Source organism: Columba livia, chromosome 3, assembly GCF_036013475.1.
Source record: "Columba livia isolate bColLiv1 breed racing homer chromosome 3, bColLiv1.pat.W.v2, whole genome shotgun sequence".
NCBI lineage: Eukaryota > Metazoa > Chordata > Aves > Columbiformes > Columbidae > Columba > Columba livia.
The window spans coordinates 112,396,345-112,422,772 of record NC_088604.1 but is presented as its reverse complement, the minus strand read 5'-3'; the positions used below and the strand labels follow the sequence as shown (position 1 = coordinate 112,422,772).

The 26,428-nt window shown below is 43.2% G+C and overlaps 2 protein-coding genes across 4 annotated transcripts in view; both read right to left on the bottom strand.

Annotated features, from left to right (window-relative positions):
- CEP68 (centrosomal protein 68) overlaps positions 1–7,559 on the bottom strand; it is a 28,133-nt gene extending 20,574 nt beyond the window's left edge. For all 3 annotated transcript variants that reach the window (XM_065059810.1, XM_065059811.1, XM_065059812.1), the window contains exon 1: positions 7,389–7,559. The gene's annotated coding sequence lies outside the window, so the exon portion shown is untranslated. The remainder of the gene's footprint in view (positions 1–7,388) is intronic.
- Positions 116–26,428, bottom strand: part of SLC1A4 (solute carrier family 1 member 4) — a 35,925-nt gene continuing 9,612 nt past the window's right edge. Inside the window, exons 2-8 of the mRNA XM_065059825.1 lie at positions 25,980–26,022; positions 24,693–24,755; positions 18,280–18,446; positions 14,611–14,844; positions 13,329–13,523; positions 11,712–11,846; positions 116–9,383 (exon numbers count right to left, since the gene is read on the bottom strand). Coding sequence (XP_064915897.1) covers positions 9,149–9,383; positions 11,712–11,846; positions 13,329–13,523; positions 14,611–14,844; positions 18,280–18,446; positions 24,693–24,755; positions 25,980–26,022 — 1,072 coding nt within the window. The 3' untranslated portion in view covers positions 116–9,148. The remainder of the gene's footprint in view (positions 9,384–11,711; positions 11,847–13,328; positions 13,524–14,610; positions 14,845–18,279; positions 18,447–24,692; positions 24,756–25,979; positions 26,023–26,428) is intronic.

Here is a 26,428-nt window from a genome sequence, read left to right as displayed (position 1 = left end):
ACAATTCGCAATGAGGGGCATTTTCAAAGGAGTCGCAGAGAGTTTGCCAGCTGCCCCAGCAAGGCTGACCCAGCTAAAAGGCTGGGTCTTCTTCAAACAAAGATGGAAACGTGAATTCTATTTGGGGCAAATTTTATTTCAGACTGAGAAGCTACACAAAGAGAGAACAAATATACATTTCCATGAGAGACGGGAAGAAGACTGGGAGTGTTCTATTGTGTCACCCTGCAAATACAACAAACCATCTCAGCCCAAGCCACAGGACTGTGCTCCCGCTGGGCAGGCAGGGACAGTTTTTACGCCAAAGGGTGCACAGCAACACAGTAAACATCTGTAATATCTATCCCAGGGTCACACACCCATAGACAAAGCAATATGGTCTTTTTTTGTACATGTGCACGTACATCTGTTCTCGGTAGATAATAAAAATGCTGATACAGAGTCAAATGAATCAAACCCATAGCTTTAAAAAAGGAACGGTTACAGATGTTCATAAGCATCAACACACCCACATAGCACAAGTACTTACTCAATGGAGTGGTTACTCTAAGCATTAGGTTTTATCTGAAGGCAGATACCTTGCTGTCAGTGATACCGGATTGTACTGGAGCAGATGGCAGTGAATTTCAGAGTTCATCTCTCTGTCATTTTATTAAAATAATTCATCAAATGGCTTAGCATATAAAAATACAAGAATCCTCTCTCCTAATTAGAGCAGTTTGTGTTCATGTAGAAACAAAAGCACACACACAGGCAGACACACATCAGAGGCAGGATTGCTGACAGAGAGCTTACAGGATAACGAAAAGAAAGTCACTTTCCCTGCCCCACACCAGGACATCATGTTCTCCCTCCTGTTTCCAGGGATAATGGAATCTCTCACCTTTGGTGCATAGTTATATTAAAAAAACCGAACAGCATATTGGAATTTGTCCTGAAGGGAACCAGGACAAGGCACCTTTAAGGACAATAAGGCAGATTGTGTACCTCTGCTGCAGAGACTCCTCGTGCCTTTGGTGTGGTCCTGCTGTCCCTGAAATCTAGAGGGATTAATAAAAATCTAATTGAAAACTGACAAAGTGATGAGTGAGTCAGTCTCAGTTTGCTATAATCAAGAAGCAGCTCAGAAAAAGAGGCTCATCTCCCATTAGCAGAGGTACGCTCAGCTCTTTGTAGCGCTACACGTGCTCTCCATGCCGTGTACCATGTGCTTTGGGGGTGACCTTACAAAAGTGTGGCCAGGATAGTGACAGAGAAAGTCTACATATGATTATATTCTTAAAAGACTGCAACATTCGGGGATGGCAAACACATTACCTCCACCCTGGTACTCAGGGTGGAGCAGGGAGGCAGCCAGAGCTGTACTACCATGGTCACAATTATTTGACTTATTAAGCATAAAATGTCACTAAGGTATTATTGCCTTAATGAAATAGGGTTTTCTTCAGCCCAGCTCCCTCCTCCAAAATTGAAGCTACATCTTCATCCCCTCATAGTAGGATGGGAGACAGTCTATGTCCTCACACAGCACTAGAATATCTTAAAGTTTAATCTATGTACCATAGGAGCTTGGTCCTGCTGGAGTCTGGGCAGACTCCAAGGACCACAGCAGAATCTGCAAGAGGGATCCAGAGAAGATAAAACTGATCAAAAAATGAGGAAGCCTTGCTTCTGCATCATCACAGACCATCTAGCAAACATATTTTTCTTGTGGAGCATCTGTGAGCATCTGAAATACCTCTAGTTATAGCCACCAAGTTTTAAAAATATACCCTTACTGCTGCTTTACTGAACATGATCTTCCTAAGAGGATCAGATCAAGCCCCGATGCTGCTAAGGAGGTATCATCTCCACCAGAAGTCCACAGGCTATTGAAAGCTCAGGCAATTACATTAATGCACACCAGCGAAGGCCCAGGCTTGTCCATTTTGTGGCATTCCTTCTGCTTCTGAAAAAAGCTACAATCCAAACCAGTTAATATTTGGGGTATTTTTGTGGTTAAGCACAATTCTTTCTGTGGGAATGTAATCCTGGGGGATTGAGGCATGTGTAAACAGTTCCCTTCAGAGAAGATTTCCCTTGGTAATTTCTTTCTGCAACACATAACTGCAACTAACTTGAGTTGCACCAACATGCCGTATGCAGCACAGCTTCAGTTACTAACTACATCCTTGCAAAAGAAGCGTATTACTCTCCCGGCATTGTTACCAGAAGGAGCAAGAGAAAGCTGTCCTAAGGAATATCTAACACCCAATTTCTTGGTTGCTGTGGCTTAAAACCACACCGTTAACTTTGCATTACTACAGGGTTGGCTCAAAATCCATTTCCTCATGCTGTTTCCTGCTCATAGGACTGCCTGCCTTGCAGTCAGCATCTCTGGCCTCGGGAAAGACAAGTATAAATGTTTCCTTGAGCAGGACTTCAAGTAAAAGCAGCTGGCCTGCTGAAGCATCCACAGTCCTCACCTCTTGCTGGCACCAAGATCAGTGGTTAATAGAAAAGAGATTTCGTAGCCACCGGGGATGATAAATCAAATTCTATCTCAGTGTCAGCAGATCAGTAACCACACTGTGAAGTCTTCAATGAAAAGGAGATTTTCTTTATCCTTTTCTATTAAAAAAACCCACCCTGGAGGGAAGACAATTCTTCTAATTCTCCACTTCCATCTCTCCAAAAAGAAAAGCGAGGAAGCTGCACTGACATGCTATTAATACTATGGTATCAATACTAAAATATATTTATAAACCCCCAGATGTTAATTTTTTAAGGGAGGTGATAGTTGTTAGCTAACAACAAACTTGGCTTCAGGATTCGAGGTCGGCTCCTAGCCTGCATGATGATTCTTGACATGACTCCAGAAAGTGTTCTTTCAGCTTTTTCTGCATGTGTTCACTTTTGTAGCAGTGAAATGGTGCCTGCTGGTCACAAATACCTGTGAAGACCCCATGCAGAGAATGAATACTGTGTTAACGTTAACTTCCTAAGCTGGTGTTCAGATGTGAGGAGAGAGAACTACGGGAGCCAAATAAGGCTCTCGATCACTTCTTGTCAGACTTAAAATATTCTGTGGCTATTGTCTTAACGTGTTGCTCTATGTCTAGAAAGTTTCAGATCATTTGTCAAACCCTTTTCACTCCTCCCTGAAACCAAAGCAGCAAATGAATATGAATATCCTTGCACAGATAACAAGGTCGTCTTTGTCCTTGGAGAATAATGGCCAGCACACATTTATCTGAGGGGCATTTGACCCAGCTATCCTGCAAGGAGGAATGTGGGTCAATCCCCAATCCAGAACTGTACCGTTATTTTCCAGTGCCCATGGCGAGCAGCCAGCAGCAGCTTATCGGAGCCCCAGGCTGGTGTGCTCCGTGCTTCCGCATTGCTCAGCGAACGATGCGCTTCAGGATCATCAGCGCTCAGCGTCTGCCTCTCCCTGCAAATCCTGGCCAGTCAGTGGGCAGGGATTTGCATTGTCTCTGCTACACGCTGGAAAAACGCCTGCAGTCTTTTTGATGCTATCTGTATCAAAATGCCAAGGAAAATATGCTGCCTTTTTTTTTAGCATCTTTATGCACCTGCTTATCCTGTCCTCTGTGATGCTCCCCCTGCAACCCTCCTTATTTTTCTCCACCTTTTCGCCCATACTGCTGAGACAACTTGCCTTTTTAGTTGAAAAGCTCTTTCTTCAATTGAAACCGGACAGAAACAAAGCAACTCTGACTTTATGATGCATACGTTAATTATTCGATTCCTTTCAGATTTTTTTAAAGTTCATTATTTTTTAAGATTTAGTGCTCTGTATCTTAAGAGTCCTTTCCCAAAATTGCAGCTTGCTATCCTCCACACTATTGCATGTGAGAGAGATAAGTATCTGTAAACTTAATTTACAGAAAAAGAAGCACAAGCAGAGGATTTATGTGACCTGCCTAAATCTGTGCCATTCATCAGTCACAGGATCAGTTATTACAGGCAGGTCTGAAAATGAGCATGAACTGCCATGGCCCAATGAAAATCAATGAACAAGTGACATTTCTTCCTTTGGTAGGAGTTTGTCTTCTGGTCCTTTGACTTTCTACCTGAAGCCCATTGCTCACTGCTTGTGGGAGCTTGTCAGGAGAAAAAAAAAGGTGATTTCCAATAGGAAGATGCTTTCCAATGGCTGCAGAAATGTGCTGTGCTAACAGATGACCAGTGAAGATTCAGCCTGGATTGTTGACCAACACTGCAAATCTTCACAGAAAAAAGTGGTGGTTTTGTACTTCTGGCCAGATCTTGAGGACATAACCTGCAACAGATGGCAGGGTGGTCAGTCACACAGATACCAGGGCCTCTGACTTGACTGAAAGAGGAACTGCGTAAACACCTGAGTTTTCATTATTTCTGCTGTAAAATATAGAGGAACCACAGGAGGATGAGTCTAAGAACAAAGACACTGGGTCATGTCCATCTCCGGCACCAGCCACAGTAAATGTCCAGGGAAGAGTATAGGAACCAGAGCAAGCACACAGGAAACCTTCTTGCCCCTCATACTGTCCCTCCAACCTCTCACCACCTCCAGCTCAGGGCATTGCCCCTTCAGGCAGTAACAGGGCTGCTCAGAAAAAACAAAGCAGAGGTTGTTTAACCAACTGATTTGGTACTTTGGCTGGCTCCACAGTTCTGTTGTGTCCAAAGGACACAGCCCTGTTTGTCACATCACTGCATGGGAAACCCTGGGTTTGGCCCTAGTCTGTTTTCAATACAAAAGCTATCCTGATTGCAAGAGACATTTCCAGAAGGGTCTAAAGCTCTTTGCAATTACTGAATCTTGTAGTGCAATTACCAACACACCAGACTCAGCTAAAGCTCAGTTCCTGGGAATAATGGGTCTTTACTGAAAATATCCTAACAGCAGCCAAGTGCTGGCACCCTCCATGGCTCTCCATAGTTTTTCAGGCACCCATAGCCACATCTCCCAGTGCAAAACAAGCAACTTTCTCAGGATGAGAGACAGATACTGCTCCATGCTCTCAAAGCAACTCTTTAAATTACTAAGTCTCACAAACCTCTGGTGAGTTAAGGACAAGAGCAAGGCAGAATGCAAACTACTTTCCCAAGGACCAGTTGGAGCCCTTGGAACTTTGTCCACTCTCCTGTTTATACCTGAGCCACCAATACATAAAAACAGCATAGGGCATTCCAGGAAATCGGATGAGATCAAGCAGTGATGGATACAGCATGGAGTGGAGAGCCAATCCTGGAGAAGAAGTAGAAGTTGGTCTAAAACAGTCAAAGAAACTTCACTGAAAAAGGTAAAAGTGGAAGAATAAATGGCAGAGACAAAATGTGATTGGGCACGTCAAAGGCTTGCAGACTCTTCCATATTCCCATATCTTTAACCCAAGAAGCAACACTGTACTACAGGGTAAGACATGAGCTGTTTGTAGTCTGCCTTCATAAGGAGAGAATTTGTACCTTCCAAAACAAAACTAAAACCAAAAAGAAAAATAGTGTTTTCTAGATGGAATTTATTTCCTCTTGAAATTAAAAGCAACTGAGTAAAGGTTTCCAATTTACAGTCATGTTGGGAGAACATAAACGTAACATCCAGTCAAGAGACATTGGAGTTAAGTACCACACGGCACCAAATTCATGGAGTGCCTGAGTGAGAGCAGAGCAGGTATGACCACATGCACCTGCACCGCTACCGAGCACCTTCTCAGCTCGTAGCTTCCTGGAGTGAGGCTGCACAGGGACCCAAAATAGGAAGCTCCAGGTGTAACACATTGTGCTGCAGGTCAAGGACAGCACCTAAAATGCACAACCTTCAACAGCCCATTCATTTTTCACCCAGTGGTCTTACCTGAAGACCATGACTGCTTGAAGCAAATGGCAAGTCTTCTATTTCATCGGACTTACAGTTCGAGTGTAATATTGGATCTTTTACATTTGTACCTTAAAAACAAAAGTGAATCCAGGCAGAGAGCCCTAGAAGATGTGGCATGGCCACCATGAGGAATGAGAACATCACAGAAAAACAAGAAATGTAACTTCTGACACAGATGATACAGAAAAGACCAAGAAGATGTTCTGACAAGCAACAGTAACAGAGCATTCCTGTTTCCACGGAAAACACTGCGATCCCTCTTGTGGTGCATGAACAACAAAAGAACTGGCACCTTTGTAAATCTAAAGCAGGGCTTCTGTAAGACTACAGATTTCTGGCTGGTTAAGACCTGAATACTCATGGTTCGCATAAACCCTATGGAACCTGGTTCCAGGAAAAGGAGTGTTAGATTTCCTTGGTTAAATTCCTGCTATGAGATGATCTGACCTCCTTAAATCTGACTGCTTTAACAAGCTTTACATGGGACTAGACAGGCACATTGATGCAAAACGTGGGAATCCACCAGTAGGGACTGGGAGAGTCATTCTTCAGCGAAGACTCTGAGCTTCTGCATTGCTGTTGGAAAATACTAAGACAATTCTGAGGTAATTTGCTTTAATTTACCATTTCTTGGGATCTACTGTCAGAAAGAACATGCCACAGTCTGCTGCTACAAGGACGAGGCACAATCAGGCTGCAGCACCACGGGGATGAAAGATCAGTACAGCAACGGCAAGGTGCTGCCTGCAAGGAAGCACAGCCTTTTGGCTTGCCCAGTTGAGTATTTTTACCTGTGGGCAACAACAGCTTTGAATTGAAAAAAAAAATTGAGACATGTTCTAGTCCAAAATGGTGCTGTGATGCTCCAGAGGAGTTGTCATTTGAGTGCTGCCTGCTCTAATGCTCCGATACCAGCTGCATGTGTCATGGAGAAGGAGAGCATCGGAGGAGCAAAATGTCTGATGCAGCTACAGAACCCAGCCCGCAAGGAACAGTCATGATTTTCAGCTTCCTTGAGACATCCAAATACTGCTTTAACATCGAAGTATTTGGGGTTCTGGTGCATTCAGATTTTTCAAAGAAATAGTTAGACTTGTTTCAAACAAAAAAAAAAAGAAGTAGTTTTGTTCAGAACCATTTTTTCAAACCTCCAACATTTTTCAAAACACCTCTTATTTGTTGGCTTTGATTGTCAGCCACAGAGTGCACTTTTGGTTTCCTGAGTTGAAAGGAGCTGGGATGATTCTAATGGAAGGAAATAGAAAGTTTCAGTGGGTCTTGATCTGCTAAAAATGAAATAATAAATACTGGGCAAAGGATGTCCCTAGAGAATTGTGTTTGTCTCCTTCCATTTTGAAGAAGAGCCAAGGAATGACCAAATTTTATGGACATGGTTATAAATAAACTGGTTAAAAAGAAAATCCACCTGCAGTTTCTCAGTAGGCTGACTAATCCTTTCCTACTTGGATTGTTTGCATAGCCCTGCTGCACATGATTAAACAGCCAGTAATGACGCACTCACTGTGTTTTCCCTCAGAGGTAGCCACATCTCATTCTGAGCGTCTTTTTGCAAAATTCATAGTGTCCTTTTACCAGGAAGGATACTTTGCAAATGAAGGCTGCTGCTGCTATGGAACTGGAGCTGCCTCTTCCTAGTGCCATGAACATAATCATCAGCAACAGGAGATCTTTCCAAGATAGCTTCCTCTGAGACGAGAGAGGAGAAAGAAAAAGGGAGACTTACTATTACTTTATATCAAAGCTAAGTGTATATGTACATTATTACTGAATTAACAGTGTGGAGACTGACCATATGCACTCATCTTGATAAAATAGCCAAGGGAAAGCATCACAAGCCCAGGCAAACCAACAGGATAAACCAACAGGATCTTTGCAATAAGCTTGCCAGACTTTGCTCAGGTTTGGGGTGCAAATTCAGGAAGTATGTTGTACAGGAAAAAAAAAAGGCGGAGTCAGAATCCAGAAGCATTTGGTTCAGCCTCAAGCAAAGGTTACCAGTTGCCACTAAGCACTACCCTGGCCCAGCACCACCCAGAATTACTAAATGTAAGCCACTGATAGAAGGACATTTATATCAGGACCAGACTCTGAGCAGGAACGGGTACGGAGCTGCCCCAGCACTGAGAGGTCCCCGAGCTACACGAGCTTATAAACTCATTTCCCTTCTTCCCCTTTCAAGCCAACACTTGGACTTGCCTGTCATCAGTTCCCACATGTTGTATGTTCAGATTTTTTTCCTGCCCTGTTCAGTTTTGCTGGAAGAGGGATATGACTTAACTTGTTTGAACTGACCCATTAAACAAACACAAGCAGGACATGGCGTGCTAGCAAAGGAGCACGCATGTTTTTACGAAGAGAAAAACCTCTTGATGTTGTCACAGGCAAGCCTCTTTCAGACATATTTAGGCTGGAACACACTCTACATTTTTTTCAGCCCCAGAGGGATCACTTTAACAAGATTTGTGTTTCCTCTGGACTTTTTTCCTTAACAGCTTGGTTAGAGGAAAGGAGAAAACAAGTCCTTGATCTGCATGAAGATCTCCTATGTTTGGTCCCAAACTTTGGGAGTTACTCACCAAAAGGCAAGAAAGCTGCTATGAGCTGCAGTGCAGCGGGGCAATGGAACAAGGGTTGGACCCCTATATATTAATTCAGATAGGAAACAAAAAAGGAAGAAAAGCGCTAGTTTTCAGGACGTTTAGACATTTTTAAGGGGAGAATGGGAGAGGAAGGGGAGTGGGAGAAAAATGCTGCTTCATATCATGTCTGTAATGGTCAGTGTTTCCAGACCAGAAACAAAATTTAAGCAACATTTTCAGCCACTCTGGAGTTTCTAAATTGCATCTGCATTCGAACAGCAGTACAATAAGCTTACTAATTTTTTCCCTACAATAAGCACATACTGGGTTTGTCTGTTTCCTCATCTCCAACCCATATGAGCCTTTACTAACAGAAGCCTTGTTAAACCAGAAGCCTCAATGGCATTGTTTTCACATACACGTATATGTGTGTACATGTGCAACACATATACATGTATACATATGAATTATCAAAATACTATTATAAAGCGAGTGTTTTTTCACAACACCCTTTCTCTGCCCACCCCACCTCCCTCCCCGTCCCCAGGCCAGCATATTTCAAACAGACTGGAACTGAAAACTTCCAAGAGCCATCCAGCCCTCGTTAGCACTGCAAACGTCTAGATGCGTTAACACGTCCCTGGTCCACCTCTAGGACATGTGTTGATGAACGGCGTCGAGTTCACAATACTGATTCCTTGGATTCAGGGTCTGCTGTACTGGCTGTGCTGTAGACTTGGGTTTTGTGGGTTACCAAAGGTGATGTTTCCCCTTCAGCCTTGCTGTTAGCGACTGCTTCTACTGTGACTTCCTTTAGATCCTGCTCTTTTTCTTTCTTTTCTTTTTCATTCAGGTAATTGAGGATGCCCGCTCCTAGGGCATCCCCTTCCACATTCACAACTGTGGTGGTTCGGTCCCTGGTTAAGATCAGAAACAAAAAACAAAGCAGCAGTCTTTTAGCTTAAGAGAGTTACATTACAAAAAGGGGAGCTGATTCACGCATGCTGATCCACTAACATCAGTGGAGCTAGACAAGGGAGATGTTGTTACCATAGGTATTTTCCACGTAAGTATCATCACCACTTCAGAACTAAAAATGTGCACCAGAGCTGGTTTAAGGTGGGGCCAAGTGTTACTGTGAGCTGGTCCTGGTCTCTCAGTGGGTTGCAGCAACAGTACCGCTCTTTCCCAGGCATCTTTCTTCTCCCAGCCCACCTCCTTCCCCTTCCCCCTTCCCCAGACCAGCATTTTTCAAATGCGAGTTCAGAGCAGGAACTTAATTTGGGCTTATCCAAAAGGTGACTCAGAGCACCCAGCTCTCTTTTTTATCTACAGAGGCTCGTACCTTAATCCAAGCTACTTAAGGGGTCCTTCCAAAAGCAGGTCAAATGACTGCGTTCCCTGGATTTCTTGCTAGTAGCAAAAGGAAACTACTATGTTGCAGGGTCTAATGGAGGAGGTTTATGGGTCAAAGAAGAACAAACTCTTCACATGCCTTTTGAGACTTCTCTTAGTAATTCTGCAGCCTAACTTCAACATGTGCTCAATTTGTAACTGTGGTCCTCTCTGGTAATTAAATGGCTGGCATTAAAACATGACATGGGACTCTTTCCTCCCTCCTTCCCCTTTTTGTTACCGCAAGGCTGAGTTCCTTGGCTAAAATAATAGTGTTGACCACAGAGGGATGTTACATATTTTGAAATGAAGGCAGCCCAGAGAGAAAGGACGGGCAAGCTTTTCACTCTTGCCTCCAAGCACTTCCAAGTACAGCTTGTGGAACGCACAACTACTACTGTAATCCCTTAGGAAAATGGGATACAAAGGACTAGCCACTGCTTTGCCTGTCTCTCCTGTTCTTTCAACGTGGCTGATCCCCAAGAGGTGACAGCAAGAAAGAGTTCGATGGCTCTAATGAAGCTGTAGGAATATGCACCACAGCATGTGTGGTGTCGGAAGGGAAGGAGGCAATACAGTTGCCCTCTTTCCCAGCCTCCGGAATTCAAGACTGTCCTTGGGCCTCCTAACATCTGCTGTGGAAGTTCATCATCTATACAAAGAGGCTGCTCTTTCCAAAAAGCAATGCAGAGGGATTATGTACAGTCTAAACCAGGAACTGCCCAGAAACCCATCAAGTGGGAAAAAAAAAAACCCAATGGGATTCGGATTGCTTGACCCACATTGACCAGTGATTTCAGCCCACTACCCAACTTCAACCCAGTGGCCTGAAAGTAGATTATGCTTTTAAATTATCAGGTTGTGTTTATTTCACTAGTTTTTAAATTGTAATCATGCTGTAATTCATGAGTGCTCAGATGCTTGTTCAAGGAAAAGCAGAGACACTCTTTTCTACAGGGCTCATCTAAGCTATAAGAAATCATCTGCACATGGCATTTACATTTATCGTGCACGTGTGGCTGCATCCCCAATAGCTAGAGCAAAACAAATTTTCTAGGCTTTCCTTAATCTAATTTAGGTAGTACAGAAGGTAAATTTAGGCCCTAACAAGGACATAACTAAGCTAAGTGGTGAGATAAACTTTTCCAAGCAAAGCTGGGCAATGAGGTAATGTCTGATATTTCAAGAAGGGTAATGGCTCTTGCAAAGAAGAGAAATTGCTGAGCAAAGGTTTGACCTTTTACATCTTTCCCAGAAGACTGGAAAGGTGACAATACTGTGTACTAAACTTGGGACTCCCAGCAGCATGTTCCAGCTGTGATGAGTGCCACAAACTCTGTGTTCCTCCCTGCCAATGGATGACACCTCTCGGTGACGCTTCTGTTGGTGCTTTGACTGGCCTTGAACTATAAAAACAGTTCAAACAATAGCTGACAACAGCTTCTGATGGAGACTACTTCGCACATGTGACCAAGAAAGCTTTCCACCATTATTAAGACTCAATTTCCTTTTTCCCCCTCCCCTCCTAGTGTTTAAATAATTTCCAGAAATATGAACACCTTCTTCAACAAACTTTTAACAATCCTTCTACAGGGAACTGAAATGAGGAAAAAATATGTTTCAATAAAGGCTGAGTAAAAAAGCTGAAGAGAGATTTTAGCATACTAACTGCTTTAATTGAGAAGGGACCACCTTTTCCATTATCCGTCAGGAGTTATTTGTTCTGTAGGCAGCCGTATCTTGTAGGGTTTTATTTTATACTGTGCTACTTTCACTACACTGCCCCATGCTTCCAGCCAAACATGCTACATGTCATGCAAGAGCAGATAAGAGTGGCCTAAAGTACTTACACAATCCAGTCCACCGCTAATATCAAGGAGAGATCATTGGTTGGAAGTCCAATGGCTTCCAAGATGATGGCGATGGTGAGCACTCCTCCGGCTGGAACCCCAGCTGCACCCACACTGGATGCGGTCGCTGTCACACTGCAAATCAATATACAACCCATTAGCAGGAGCTCCACAGCACTCCTCTGCTACACTTAGTCACATGTTTCTCCACTATGGGAATTGAAAACAAACGCTACAGCATGGGACACACAGATCATTTGCTTCCCAGGCAAAGCCTTTCCTTCCTGTTTATGCAAAGTAATAGGTAAAGAGCACAGTTGCTCAGCAGGTGTCCACAGCAGCTATCAAGGCAATGGCTCTGTGTTTAATACCATGATTGCCCTTTCAGAAAACAAACCAAACCAAACCAAACCACACACAACAAACTAACACAACTCTGTCTTGCTGCCTTACTGATATATCCATTTCCAAGTCACATATCAGTTCAGATATGCTGAGTACATTACATCTCCTGGCCCCAAATGTATAAAGGTAAACCCTGCCACGCACAGCACTGTCCCTTCGCTGTGTCTGGTTTGCCCTCAAACACAGACCCTAAATCAGGAGCTGGAAACCTGTGGTGCATGTGCTATAGACACAGACCACACACCTTTTTGTGTGCAGATGTCTGCCATGGAGTGTTCCTTGGGCTGTCACTGCATAATCCTCAGGCCTGCGTTAACACCTGATTCAGTAAGAATACCTGAAAAGCTGATTTGGCTACCTGCAAATAAAATAATGTCCCAGACCTGCCTTAAAAAACAATATACTAGGAAATGCAATAAGGAAGGAAATAAAACCTGGCCAGGGAGGGTAAAAAATGCCAGGAATCAGACCTAGGAGGCATCTGGTGGATACAACTGTGGCCTCTTGGCACAGTGAGGGGCTACAACTCCTTGTAGGATACTCACTTAGGGGACTTTGAGGAGGAAAATGAAGAGTCTGACACTTCATGGCATATGGGACATAGGAGGATATTCCAGGCACGGAGGGGAGAGTCCTGGAGAAGGAAGCAGGACTGAGGTGGTGGAGGGGGAAAATGGGGCAAAGCAGTCAGGAGGGGAATGACAATGGGCCCGACCTGGGAAGCCAGTGATGTGGTGGTAGGAAGGGCAGAGGTAAGCAGGAGCAGAGTCTTTAGTATAAAATTCATACATAGAGAACTGATGAGCTGACAGGAGGATTTTCTAAGACATCCTGAGGGAGAATCTGAGGTAGCTTTCTGAGTAGAGCAGCATGCCTCAATTACCCAGCTTAATGGTGAGCAGAGATGGGGGAGTGAGATGCTTAAGGAAGGAGAGGAATTTCTTGTGAGAAACAGCTTTAAACAGCTCAAAGTCTGTTTCAGAATTCCATTGCCCCTCCCAGGTTCCACCTTTTATTAAATCGAGATTCTGGCAAATCTTATAAAGCTTGAAAGACTCCATCCTTTAATCGCCCTATAATTATGTTTCATAGCAGTTCGCAAGCTTTAAGTCAGAGATGTGGAATGCAAACTGCTAGCTATTAACAGAGAGACCACAGGCTTGAGTGTGTCTGGGAGCCAGAAGGATGTGGTTGCAATAGTAAGCAACTTACAGAATTGTGAAGATTTGCCCAGGGTTGAGGTCGACGTTGTTCAGCTGAGCAATAAACACAGCTGCCATGCACTGAAAAATAGCAGCTCCATCCATGTTTACAGTCGCCCCGATAGGAAGGATAAACCTGCTGATCCTCTTGTCCACTCCATTGTTCTCCTCAACACACTTGATCATTGACGGGAGAGTGGCTGAGCTAGAAAACGAAGAATAGGGAAAAGTCAAACACTAAGTCTCAGGCTGCACTGAAGGGAAAGTCACCATCTCATGGCTTTCATGTTTCTAACATGCTGCAGACAGGACTGTCAAGAAAACAATGTCATTTTATGGTCCCTCTCTGTCATGATAGCAATGAGAGACCCTACTTGTTGGTCTTGAGCAGTGATATTTAATAATCTGCTTCCCTCCAGACATAGTTGATAAGGACTCTAATCTCCCAGGGGCAAAAACTCATGACTTAACACAGTATGCAGCCTAACAGGGCTGTGGAATGATCAAGTCTCAAACCGCAAAAGTACACCAATAGATGCCAATATAAACACAATGGACGCAACAGCTATCTCTGTTAACGTTGTACTAGTTCCTTCTCAAATGAACAGACTAATAATAGTAAATAACTGTTGGATTTATTTCTTGCATTATAAACTACATGGTTTTATTAATAAACCCCCACCTACTTCATGTACTTCAGCTCCTCTGACAGATATGCATCTACTTTTGGAGGTGACCTGAAATGATTTTATATAGTTACAATATTTGATCAGGTCTTTGTTTCTTGAGAAAACTGTAAATGACATGCTTGATAGCTTGGCTATGACAAATAAAAGCTCATCAGGGCAAATCTTTGAAATCAATGTTAAGTCCCTTTACCCTAGCTAATAAGTCTGCTTTGCCTCTGCCAAATTAGTCTAAACTTGTTCCAGATACTTCTGAACTTGGAGAACTAAACTTCTCAGGGCAAAGTCCATCACTTAATACTGAAAGGATAAGTTGCAGGATCTTTTAAGGCAAATACTTCCACATTTTCCCCCAAAAATTTCCAGCTCAGCATCATGCCACAGTTCCAGTATTTTGAGGAATTGTTTTCAACGGCTAATTATCAGTACATTCTGTGTGGCAGGCTGATGACAGCAATGAGACTCTACGCTCAGAAGTCTCTTTTTGCAATCTCAGAAACAATATTCACACTAAAACTCAACAGAGTTTGGTGTTTGAGACGTAAGTGGTTTACAGTGCCAAACATAACCAGGCTATATAATACCAAAAGAAGCACAGAAACCCACCTGGAGGAAGTGGCAAAAGCAGTGGCAAATGGTGTGATAAGACCCAAGAGAAAACGATATGGATTTTGACGGGTGGATGCAAAATAAATAAGGGGCAGAATGATTCCTCCATGGATGCAGTGGCCCAGAATAGAGGCGAAGATGTATTTTCCCAGACTGGTCACCAGAAGCATGATATCCTCCATTTCCACAATCTTGCTCCCAACAAGGAACGTAATGCCAATAGGTACATACCTGTGTAAAGAAATATTGCCTGTCATTATGTACAAACAGAAAGCCTTGAAAAACATGCCATTTTCTGTCCCTGAGATAACATTGTTCTGAAGAATATGCTGCTCCTACTGAAGAGTAGTGCTTAAGCAAATCTGGAAGGCCTCTCTAACATTCTTTCTTGGTGGAAAGCAAACAGTCCAAGTGCAAAAGCTCTGTTCACCTGGGCCATCAAAGAGGCAGCTAGGAGAGTGCCAAAGGGACACAGAAATGCTGGCAGAAGCTATCAGGCCAAGACACCGGTGTGGAGTTTTAGTCCATCGGGGAGGAAGGCAGGCGAAGACCCAAAGCTAAAGTCACTGCTGAAGGGATGGCAGATGGTAGGAAAGAAAAAGGAGCAGTATTGTGTCACTGGAGCAGAGTGGAAGAGTCGGGTCTCACACATGTGGTGACTACCAGCAGAAGTATGAAGTTAGGTCATGAAAATGGTAGACATACTGGGTGCCAAAATATTCAGCGTAGGAAAGAAAAAGCTAAGCCCGGCTAAGCTCGGCTACAAGCTGCTGATGCACGTGCCAAAGATAGCAATTAACTCTGCTATTTACCTACAAAACACTAAGTTAAATGACCAGGCTTCCAGAGCTTTGCTTAAGCCAACAGCCATGTACATTCCCATGTCTCCTACCTAGAAACATGCCACGTCTTAGGACGTCAGCATTTGTTTGAGGTTTCCTTTGTCACGAACACCTGGAGCTGCTCCAGGGGCAGGGCCACCTGCGGGCCACAGCCACACCTCTGGTCCTGGTAGCGCAGCTGGGAACAGCCTCAAAAAGACAGAATTGCCCTTGCACACAACAGCTATTAAGTGAACTGCAGGAATAATTTCAGGTCAAAAGTCAGTTCCTCTGAAACTCTACTTGGGATGTCTGTGTCTGAATAGCTCTGCTGATGCTGTCCCTGCTCCATTCATTTCTGCTTCTAAGATTAATAGATTCTAAAAGAGCTCTCCAAAACCATGCCTCAGGCACACATGACTACAAAAGATCTGCTTGTACATCTCAGGAACAAAGACTTTTTTCTCCCACTCTCCCCTCCAATCCAATGTCCATGTTCAAAGATGCTGACCTGTGGAGTTAAGACAAACTTCAGAAGGTTTGGTTAAGCATGCAAAGGTTTGGAAAGGTGGGCAAGCCTTAAGGTTGCCCAGATCACTCACTCCTTCTGAGCCTGCCTCTCCCTCAGTGGTTCTGCAGCTCCTCTGCTCTGTGCAGAAAGCACCTCCTTATGTCCCAGGTCAATGTGAGCATCCTCTCTCTGTCCTCCCTTGACCAAACCTCTAGAGAGGCCTGTTGAACCTTCCCTGCTTAGCCCCTATCTGTTCTGCAACATACTGCCTTGGAACTTTGCTTCTGAGCACCCCGATGAGCCAGATCTAGCTGAGCCCCAGTCCCGTGCAAGCTCTGCAAACACAAACACTGGATTCAGAGCTGAGGCTGGATCCCTCCCCTTGAAGAACGAGGCTGGAGAGGAGGAAGGAACTGAGAGCTGAGACCAAAGTGCTGCTAAACCTGAGGGCAGCTGTTGAATGTTACTAGATATGAACCCAAGCTGCCTTTTCTCATGGTAGTATGATTTCACTCATTCCAGAGTATTCTTTGAGAAGTACGTGCAGCTTGACAGATTATGAATAAATACCACGATGACACAAGAGCCTTAAGGAAGGAAAGAGAACAAGTAAGGGTTATGGTGCACTGCACCGTTAAGAGTCAGGTGTGGCCCTGATAATCCACAAAGTAAAGGATTATATACCAACTGATTGGCTTGAAGTGTTAGCACTATAATCAGCTGAATACTCAAACTGCCTTTTATCAGTATTCAGTGTCCAAGGAATTACACTCAAGAGTAAAAGTCTTAAGCTGCTTTGAGACTTTGAATTTTTCATTCCCTTATGACAGCAACTAATACAGAGATCTGCCTGTGTAAAATCTGGTGTTTTGTTAAAATGTTTCTGCTTCACAGAGGGAGGAAAATAGTAGGAATGAAAAATGCAGAATGAAGGGAGAAAAAAATACTTCTGCTAAGGTAAGCTTATAGCTTTTCCAATAGCTTTGGAAAGGGAGTGAGAAATGTCTGCCGTTAATTTGTTAGCTAGCAGCCCTTATGAATATTTTGTGTGTGAGGTGTTAGTACTGTTGGCTTCAGAGGAGCAGCCTAGACCCATCCAGCTGCACAAGAACAGCCATGCTACTGCTCTGCGGCCCAGATGCATCCTACTGGACAGAAAACATGGTCAGAAGGCTGGTCCTACCTCAGCTTAGGTGGCCTGAACCACTCTCTAGAGGTGCCTGCTGCCTCCTCTAACAGTGGTTTCTTGCCTAATGAGAAAGTTCAGTGCACTCTGGTTCCTAACATACAGACTATTCTAGGTGCCAAAAGCTTTGTGACACTGGTCAGAGCAATATTCACCCTCTAAGTATGTCTGAACTCCAGGGAAGTAACTGAAATAATAGATTTGCTCATTAATAGGCAGAAGACAAAATAAACAATCAACTTTAGGAAATACCTACTCTCAGGGATGTGAAATGGAAAAGAGAAACATCTCTGGAGAAGCAAGCACAAACAAGAAACAAACAGTTGATCACTCTGCTAGTAACATTAGCTCCTGCTTCATCCAAAAAAATGAAAGAGATGTTAGAAGAGGAACAAAGAGTTAAAGATCTGCTGTATAACTCAGGCTGTGCTGGTAACAATGACAAAACACTCAAGAGCCAGCACTACTGTTTCAGCAGGATGAAGAGCACAGCCCTGGAGAAGACTGTCCCCCCTTCTATACAGAGGAACATCGGTTCTCTGTCATCCTTTGATGCAAGTAAACAGGTGGGGTTCTGCATTCAGTGCACTCAACAGCATTTCTCCCAAATCAATACCAGTGAGTGGGTTATCTTCTGATGTCCTGAGATATCTTTCAGTTCAATACAAACAACCTTTTGACCAACAGAAAAATCATGGCATGATGCTACAAGTATTATTTTAGTTATGCATTGCACTTGCAAGTGCACTCCAAGCACAAACATCTCTGGCCTTCACATGACCATATTCTTCATTTGCTCACATCTCCTTTTTTCACTCAACGCCAGTGCCTTCAGGCACATGATGGCAGCCAGCCATAGGCTTATACTACTTTGAAACAGAAATACTTCTTTCCGCTAATTAGTCAAAAAGGAGTCCTGGAGAGGATTTTTAAGCAACCCTCTGAAGTGTTCCAGACTGATACCTTAAGCTATGCATGACTGCCTGATTACAGGGCACAAGCAATAAGACCCCACCATGTGACACCATGACATCCATTTTTGCTGTGATGAGGGATCTGGTAGGAAAAAGCTGGAGATGGATAAATGGTGAGATCGCTGAACTGAACATAATATTGTACCACAGATGTATCTTGAGTCACACACTTACCACATAATCCAGGAAACCAAGACCATAGTCGCCTCATTGAACGAATTAAAGAAGCGAATCAGATCTTCCCCTTCCTCACCAAGCTTTTTCAGCGCCACTCCTAAAACCAGAGCGAACAGCACCAGTCCCAGAATATTCATTCCTTCAATCTCAGTACCGACAGGGATCTGTAGAGGAAAAAAAAAAAAGGCTTGTTAGACATAAGACTGGCACAAAACCCAACAAAAGGGTCACCTCATTTTGTTGCTGCCCGACTGATCTGAAATCAACAAGCAGAACCTGTTCTGGGAAGGAAGAACTTATTTTGTTGAAGGAAACCAAATAAGATCTGGATGCAGTCCAGATACAAACCTCCCCATTTACGAGCTGGCATGGATTCACTGGATAAGGACCTGCCACTACCTCCCCTCATACCCTTCAACACAATACGTGTGCTCTCAGTGACTTGAACGGGAAACCTCCCCAGTTTACTCAGGACAAGCTCCACTGCAGATGCGAAACAGCATGGGCACCAATCACACACATGAGATTAAAAGACAGAAACTTTCCACCCTGTTTCCCCATGAGGGAAGGCGTGTGTGGAAAAGACCATAGGCATAAATAGCAGAAACTTGTGATATTGACTGCCTAGGTCTGCTTATTCCACCAAGCATCATTCACTGTCAGTACTATGATACTTTACTGACTACAGAAATCATACCTGCAAGAGGCTTGCAGCAGTATGGCCCCAAACATGCTCTTATTATTTCCTGACACCTCTGACGATGGGAATCTGCTGGGCAAAAACTGCCAGCTCCATCACTTTACTGCAATATTTATACTAAGGTGAAAGCCACAAGAAAACAACTAATGTTATGAAGCGGGAAGAGGGGCAGAGGAAGGTAGCAAACCATGGAACCTGCTTGTTCATCTGTCCACATCAGCTTTGTGAGATACAGGGAGAGAACAGAAGAAATACCTGTTGCCCTGCTCAGAAATCATGTGGCTGCATGGTAATAGTAATAGGATAAAACCAGGATCTACCTATTGACAAAAACTAGTCTGCTCACAGGTCTGCTCTGCTGGTCCTTCACAGTTTGTTTCTGAAAGAGAGCTGGAGCCTATTTGACAATGCAGTATCCTATAAACTGAACGAGTGTTCTTGTGGCTACATAAAAATATAATTGTTTTGACAAACTTCCCCTAGCCCCCTTCCAACTTGGCAGTACAAGCTCAACATGTCAAATTGTTGTTTTATTTGGAAGGGCTTCTAAAACAGATTAGGTTTGTGTGTAGGTTTTGGCCTTCTGGCTAGTTTAAGTAGACACTAGCTCAAGACTAGGAAAGAAAAATATATTCTGAGCTAAAAGCTTGAAATGAATATTGACTGAAGAAGCCATAATAATGATCTGCTAAATCTGATGAAACCAGCCTGCTTGAGATGGTATTTTGGCTGGAAGTATACTGCTGAACTGGACTGTCCCTTAGTGGCAGGTGGAAACAAAATACAGCAGGGAAGGGGGTAAAACATAAATTACACACAAAAGCATGCAGGCTAAACCGCTGTTAACAGAAGTGTTTACAAACAATGAAGGTTCTGGCTTTTTTTATTTGCTAGCTACAAAGTAGTTACATATAGGATCTATGATTTTTTAATGGTACTTGTGCAGGGTTAAGTTGTCACTATTTATTTGATTTCTGATTGAAAGTACTGAAAACATGGCCAGGATATTAAGAATGGGGCAGAGGGTTTCTCCAGAGATGTCTCAAGAAATGTGCTCATTTCTTCCACACACAGTTTTATAGTTCTGATAGTTTTATCTATATTCTGTTTAGTGTACATGGGAGCCCTAAAGTCTTATGTGGTTAGAGAAGTTAGACAAAAAAATAAATAAACAAACTATCTGTGTACATGGCATGCACACATTTTTCTATTTTTCACTTCTGTTGGTAAAACGTAACTCCAGGGTGGGAGATAAGGTTTCCCATAAGGCTGAATAGAAAGTGACAAAGCTTCGGTGATAATTTATCAGCAACGATGTACAAATCAATGTGCAAGTCTCAAATGTATTAGCAGAAAGAAAGTAAATATGTAGTAAAATAATACTGGCATGCCATTTCATCAAAATCAAAGCTTTCTCTGGGAAATGTCAACTTCGGCAAAATGTAAACATTTTTACACCAGAAAAGATAACTTTATTTACATGGAGTGAATACAACATTTTTTCCCTTTGACACAACTTTTCACCTTGTTGTTTTGTTTTCTCTACTCATTGTTTTAGAATATATCTTTTATCAGGTTCATCTCATACAAGATTAATACAAAAAGTTCAGCTTGGAATGGAATTTTACTATAATAGGCCCCAACTTTTCCACAAAAAAACCCAAAAAAAAACAGCAAAACTAAAACCATTTAATGCTATTCAGGTTCTCATTCAGAATAAAACAGATATCAAACTTTGCTATGAAACAAAAATTAAGCATAAGCATTTCAGGCCACTGAAAGTGCCCAGCATCCTGACATAGATGTTATTCACTTTATACTGATGTTTTGCAAAGCATCTCTGCCCTCTAAACTCCTTCTACCAGAGATTTGCTTCTCAACTCATTAAATGCAGTGATGTGAGCCTTAAGCCCAGCATTTGGGCTTCTCAAAGACCTCGTCCCAGGAACGAGGCAGAAGTGCAGTGAATCTGCAAGGGGATTGCTCAGCATCCCACTGCTGTGTATGGCACACAGGTCCCAGAGCAGGATAGGGCTCAGGATGCACACAGGAGAACCAGGGCTTCAGCTCCTAGTGCTTAATTTGGAAGGTGATTTCTCTGACTAGAGAAGCTCAAGACTCTTATAAGTCATTCGATTCCCACAAGCAACAGCTGTTCCACCCTTTTCAGAGCCATGGGTACAAAAGGCTTGCCAAAGTTTGTTCTTGGGAAACTAGAGGAGGGCAAGAGATAGCGTCTCCAGTTAGTTATAGCCACATTTTGTCTTAACCTCCTCAGTAGCCTACTGTGCTGAAATTGGCCAGTTCTCCTCAAACTCCCCTATAGCCCTCCAGAATGACATCATATGGAGTTTAGTCTTCTTTCACCCTTGGAGATGTCTCTCTCCACCTTGCTCCTGGCACTGCGATCACTGCTGCTGCTATCCAAGCGCTCACACTTATTAGTCCTTCAAGCCTAGCCCTTGTGATCTGGGGACCCCTGAATACTTGGTGCCAGGAGGGAGGACTCTGCACAGCCACCAATAGCTGCTCAGCTGTTTCCTTCTATTCACTGTCATCCAGTGACCCCTTTCAGGTCTTGCTCTCCCTTTCTCCCTCTTGAGCCAATTTCCTTGCAGCACACAACATTCACCATCGCCTTCCATCACCACAGATGCAGGCAGAAGGTTTCACCATTTGCAGAGATCAGTAACTTACTGCAAGAAATTGCTCCCTGCAAAGCAAGAGGACAATCTGCAGCATTCAGGGAATTTCACCTCCTTGCAGCACAATATGGAAAGAGTCCAGCAGTAAATCCTTAGCGGAAGATCCTCTCAATCCCAGCCTCTAAAACTGGCAGATGCTGAACAGCCTTTTTGTACTCTAACAGAAGAGTGCATCACCCCAAAGGAGCTGCCAAACCAAGCAGCATTGTAGACACCAAACAAAAACAGCTTTAATGAGAGCTTTGTTCCTGGATAAACTCTGGGACACGTTATTGTTTGCTTGAAATTATGTGTAGGAAGATTCATGGAACTCTTCTGGTCCTTGAATCTCTCTGAAGATCTTACTGTTTTTTAGCTCTTGAAACAAAATGCTTATCAGGGAAACAACTGCTGACATTGAGCTGTCCCAGTAGTAGGTGGCTGAAAAGAAAATGCAGCCATGTGATGTGAGGGAAAAAAAGCCATCACCAGTTTGTGTATTTTTACTGCTGTCAAAAGAGGAACTCTGAGTTCCCCACAGCCTCCCTGTCCTGCAGATGGGGATCTGAGATACCTTGTGCCTCAGGAAGCCTTGCTGCCGAAGAGACAGAGAGGACATAGCCATAAAAGCTAGGTAAACACAAGGGAAGCATGTGAAACAACAAAAAGGATGTGGCTGAGCAGACATCTAAGTGCCCCACTATTTATATCATCAGTCAGAGAATACAGGGCCTATTAACCAGTGGGGGGGAAAAGAAATAATCAATGGAAAATTTTGCTCTACGCTAGTCATATGGGAAGTAGAAGGAAAACATTTCTCCTCTTCAATCAAGTATTCTGCTGATGACAGAAAACATTAGATAGGAATATCTGTTTTTTTATCCTGGAACCCAACTTCTATCACAATGGTATTTATACTACATATTACTCAAAAATCATACTCTTCCTTTCCAAACTTAATCCTCATCTATCCATAAACAATATGGTCAGACCAGTCCTGAAGCTAAGCTAACAAAACGCAGATGATGCTTGCTTTTTATTTGGTCCACTCTTCCCTAGAGACAGTAGGGCGTCTTCTGGAATTAAAGAAACTCAGCTCTAGTTTTGTTTCAACAGCTGAAGAAAAGTTTTGGAAAAGTAATAGTGGAAACAACCTTTACATCATAGCTGCTGGCAAAAACAGGCACCAGTGACAAATTCAGAATATTTTTACTGAAATTGCATCAAACAGGAGTCTGAGAAGTGGGAAACAGAAAGAAGAAAACTGAAAAAGAATCTCATGTTTTAAATTGCAAAAAGAGATATTCTTATCTCTTGAGGAAGAGTGATGGCCTTGAACAAGCATTCAAAAAGTACTTGACAGCCAAGCCTCTGTCCCATGGACATGGTTGGCCCTGATCTGTGCTTGGTTGCCAAGGAGCCTCTATCGAACTTAATAATGAAGATGAATAAGAACAGTCTTACTCACCTTTAATTTACCTCTGATTTAAATGAAGAATAAGCCTACATTCTATAAGCAAATACACGTGTCCAAGTGCCCATTGTTACAGCCTTTCATAATAAACTTGGTTTTTAGCAGCATGAGGCTGCATGGGCATGTACTGCCTGAGGATATAACAGCAAGAGAAGAGAAAGAGCCGCATCCATGTCACATCGGGGCCAATGCAATCTCACAGGCACGGGCAGAGCACGGGCAGATGGGGTTGTGTTCTTTCTTCCCCAGTGAAACCACCCACCCTGTGACAGCAGGCTTTCCCCTGACTTTTCCCCCTGCTCAGTCTTGTGCCACCCAAGTCACCTGTCACCCTGCCTCTGGGGCTGGTGAAAGTTCAGCCCATCAGCCAAAAGCAAAGTTCAGAAACAGACTGTTCTGCAGTGCCTGTTCACACACCGTGCGTGATGAGGAGAAGGTAATGAGGCCGGGGCTTCCAGCGCTCAGGAATACGTGTCAGAGTCCCTCTGGGATGAGCAAAACCTGCTTTTTCCTTGATGGTTTTACAAACTGGTGGGAAAGCAACAGCTGAGCCCTTCCACGACAAATACAAACATTACAAGTGTCTTGCTCTAGGGACATGCAAATTATTTTAAAAACACAGTAGCCCAACATCCGATACTGATTTCAGATAGTCAGAATGAGCCTGAGAAATAGAAAATAACCCTGGAAGTCATTTTCAGTCTCAGACCTATCTCCCCAAACCCTCATGAAAGCACACAAGATACTTAATTTGGAGTGAGGTGACACATTGTGGGCTGGGATACCGGGTCTGTTTCATAGCATGTTGCCTGTAAGATAACATTAACTACTGCTGGACCTGCAACATGTTGGTTCTGGCCAATAATAAATACGTTTGATAGCCCGGTGCTGCATGAGAGATGCCACTCAGTGGGACATAGAACACCTCTGGAAGTCCTAGGAGCTACACATGGAAGATAACACACTCTACCTCAGCTACAGCTGCAAATTAGCTTCCTTTTTGACACCATGGCAACAGCAGCCTGTTTGTAATGTTGTGTCTATAATTTTTACTCTTTCAGACCACTTGTTACTGCTTCAAACAAAATTTCAGCAGCATGGCAACAAGGAAAGATTCTCAACTAAGCTTTTTTTTTTTTTTTCAAAGAACCTTGGGCAGTGGAAAAAAGCTCATTCACTCCAAACTGTTAATGAAGAGTAAGGTTTAAGGGACATATTCATCCAGCCTGATTGCTATTTAAACCCAAGTCAGCAGAAAGTTATTTGGAAGCATTAGGCAGAACAACTTATCAAAATTTAGATCAAGTGAGGCCAGGTCTAAGAAAGCATGGCCTAAAAATGAGGTCTCAAGGGTCAGATCAGTTGAGCCAAACGCTCCAATCCATTCTAGCTTTCTTGTGTGGCTGCAGGTAACTCATCTGGCTCATGTGCGTCTCTGTTCCAGGCAAAGAAATTGTTTCTTCCAATGACTGCTGGAAAGGATTAAAGACTGTGAAGTAGTCAAATATTACATTGACAAGGGTTTGTATAAAAACCTAAGAAGTGACCATACCTTTTCTGTTGTGACATTTCCAGAGGTAGTGTTTCTGAGCAGCACCTTATATTCTGTCGCATACTGCAGGTAAGAAAAACAAACAAAATCACAATGTTTGCCAGTCACACCACCAATATGACCATATCATTTCACAAGGAGGATACTGCTGTTAGGAAGACTTTTCTAGAGACCAATCTATGGAGGCTAACGAGCCTGTCCTGTGCAAAAAAAGGGAGCGACAGCATATGCAGCTCTTGTCCCACGTGGAAACAGAGAAGTGCTCCCTGATCCCCTGAGCTCCCAGGTTTGGGTAACGACCAAAGAATTCATCTCTGTGTTCCTGCTCTGGCAGGGGGATTGGCCTAGATGATCTTTTGAGGTCCTTTCCAATCCCTAACATGCTGTGATTCAGTAATTCCCCTCTCCTCCACCTTGCTGTTGCTCACACACCACGCTGTCGCTCTGGCTCCTGCAGAAGGCAAGTGGCACTTGCGCTGTTTCACTGTTAGAAATGGTGAGGCAGGCATTAAAATTGTCAGTAAAACATCTAAAATCTAGGGCAACAGTTTACTTTGATAAATTAGCAAAAGCAGGGCACTGCTTTGGGCTTGTTTTCTTTAGATATAAAATAGGGGAAATAAAATCTTATGTACTTGCCAATTACCTGTGACAACAGCAGCACAGAGGAAGGAGGACATTTTTATTTGATTCCTGAACATACAGAACCCTGACACTCAAGACACCACAGAATATCCTTTTTTAACGATATTTTTGTACTGCTTCTATGTTTATTTATAGACTTGTACTATGTTGTGTATATACTCAAAATGGGACTTATTACTAAGATCTAAATCAAAACCTCCTTGGAGCCCCACAGCTCCTGTCCATCCGTTTAAACCACACTATGTTCTGGTGCAACTTATCATCCTACCGCACTTAGTCCTCTGTCAGAAGCCAGGCTGAGCAATTAATCCAGCAAGGAGTACAATGGAAAATATTGAAGAAAAGCATCAGGCAACAGGTAATGCTTACACACACCATAGGTGTAAAAGTTTAAAGAACATTTTTGGTGGAGGTACAGGCTACTAATTTGCCCTTCTTTTTTTTTTTTTGAGGAGTATTTTTCAAAATCAAACCATGTGCTATGGAAGTTGTGTGTACATCAGGTGCTTTTAAAAATCCCACCTACTGTAAGTAAATTAACTTTTGTTATTTTCTGCATCATCTTTCTAGTCCTTTCTAAAGAGCAGTCACTTTGTCTGTCTGTGTACTGTAGCTCATGTCCAAAGTCCACACATATCTTACCGTTCGGAAAGCTGCAGCAACAAGATTTGCAGGAAACAGGTTTCTGTAAAATAAAAACAAGAAAATTAAATATTTCTTGTAGAACTTCTAAAACAAATGCACCAATGTGTTTCAGCCTCAGGAACTGAATTCCTTTTGCAAGGCAAGCATATTGGCATTAGTGAGGTACGTGCTACAGAAGACAGTCTGGCAGCAGGAAGCAGATGTCTTGCTACACCCCCAGGGGTGTGAACACCATCTTCTCTTGCCCACATAAAAAGGTCCCTGCTTGTCTGCCACATGTTACCATTTGGGCAGGGACACCAGGGGCAATGGGACACGATGCTGGTTATACACACTCAGTGGTTACAGAAACTGGCTTAGCCACACCAGCTGCAGCAACAGCTGATGGCCTCCAGGGTCAGGCAGATTTTTAACACTACTCATATGATTACACTTTGCTCACAGCC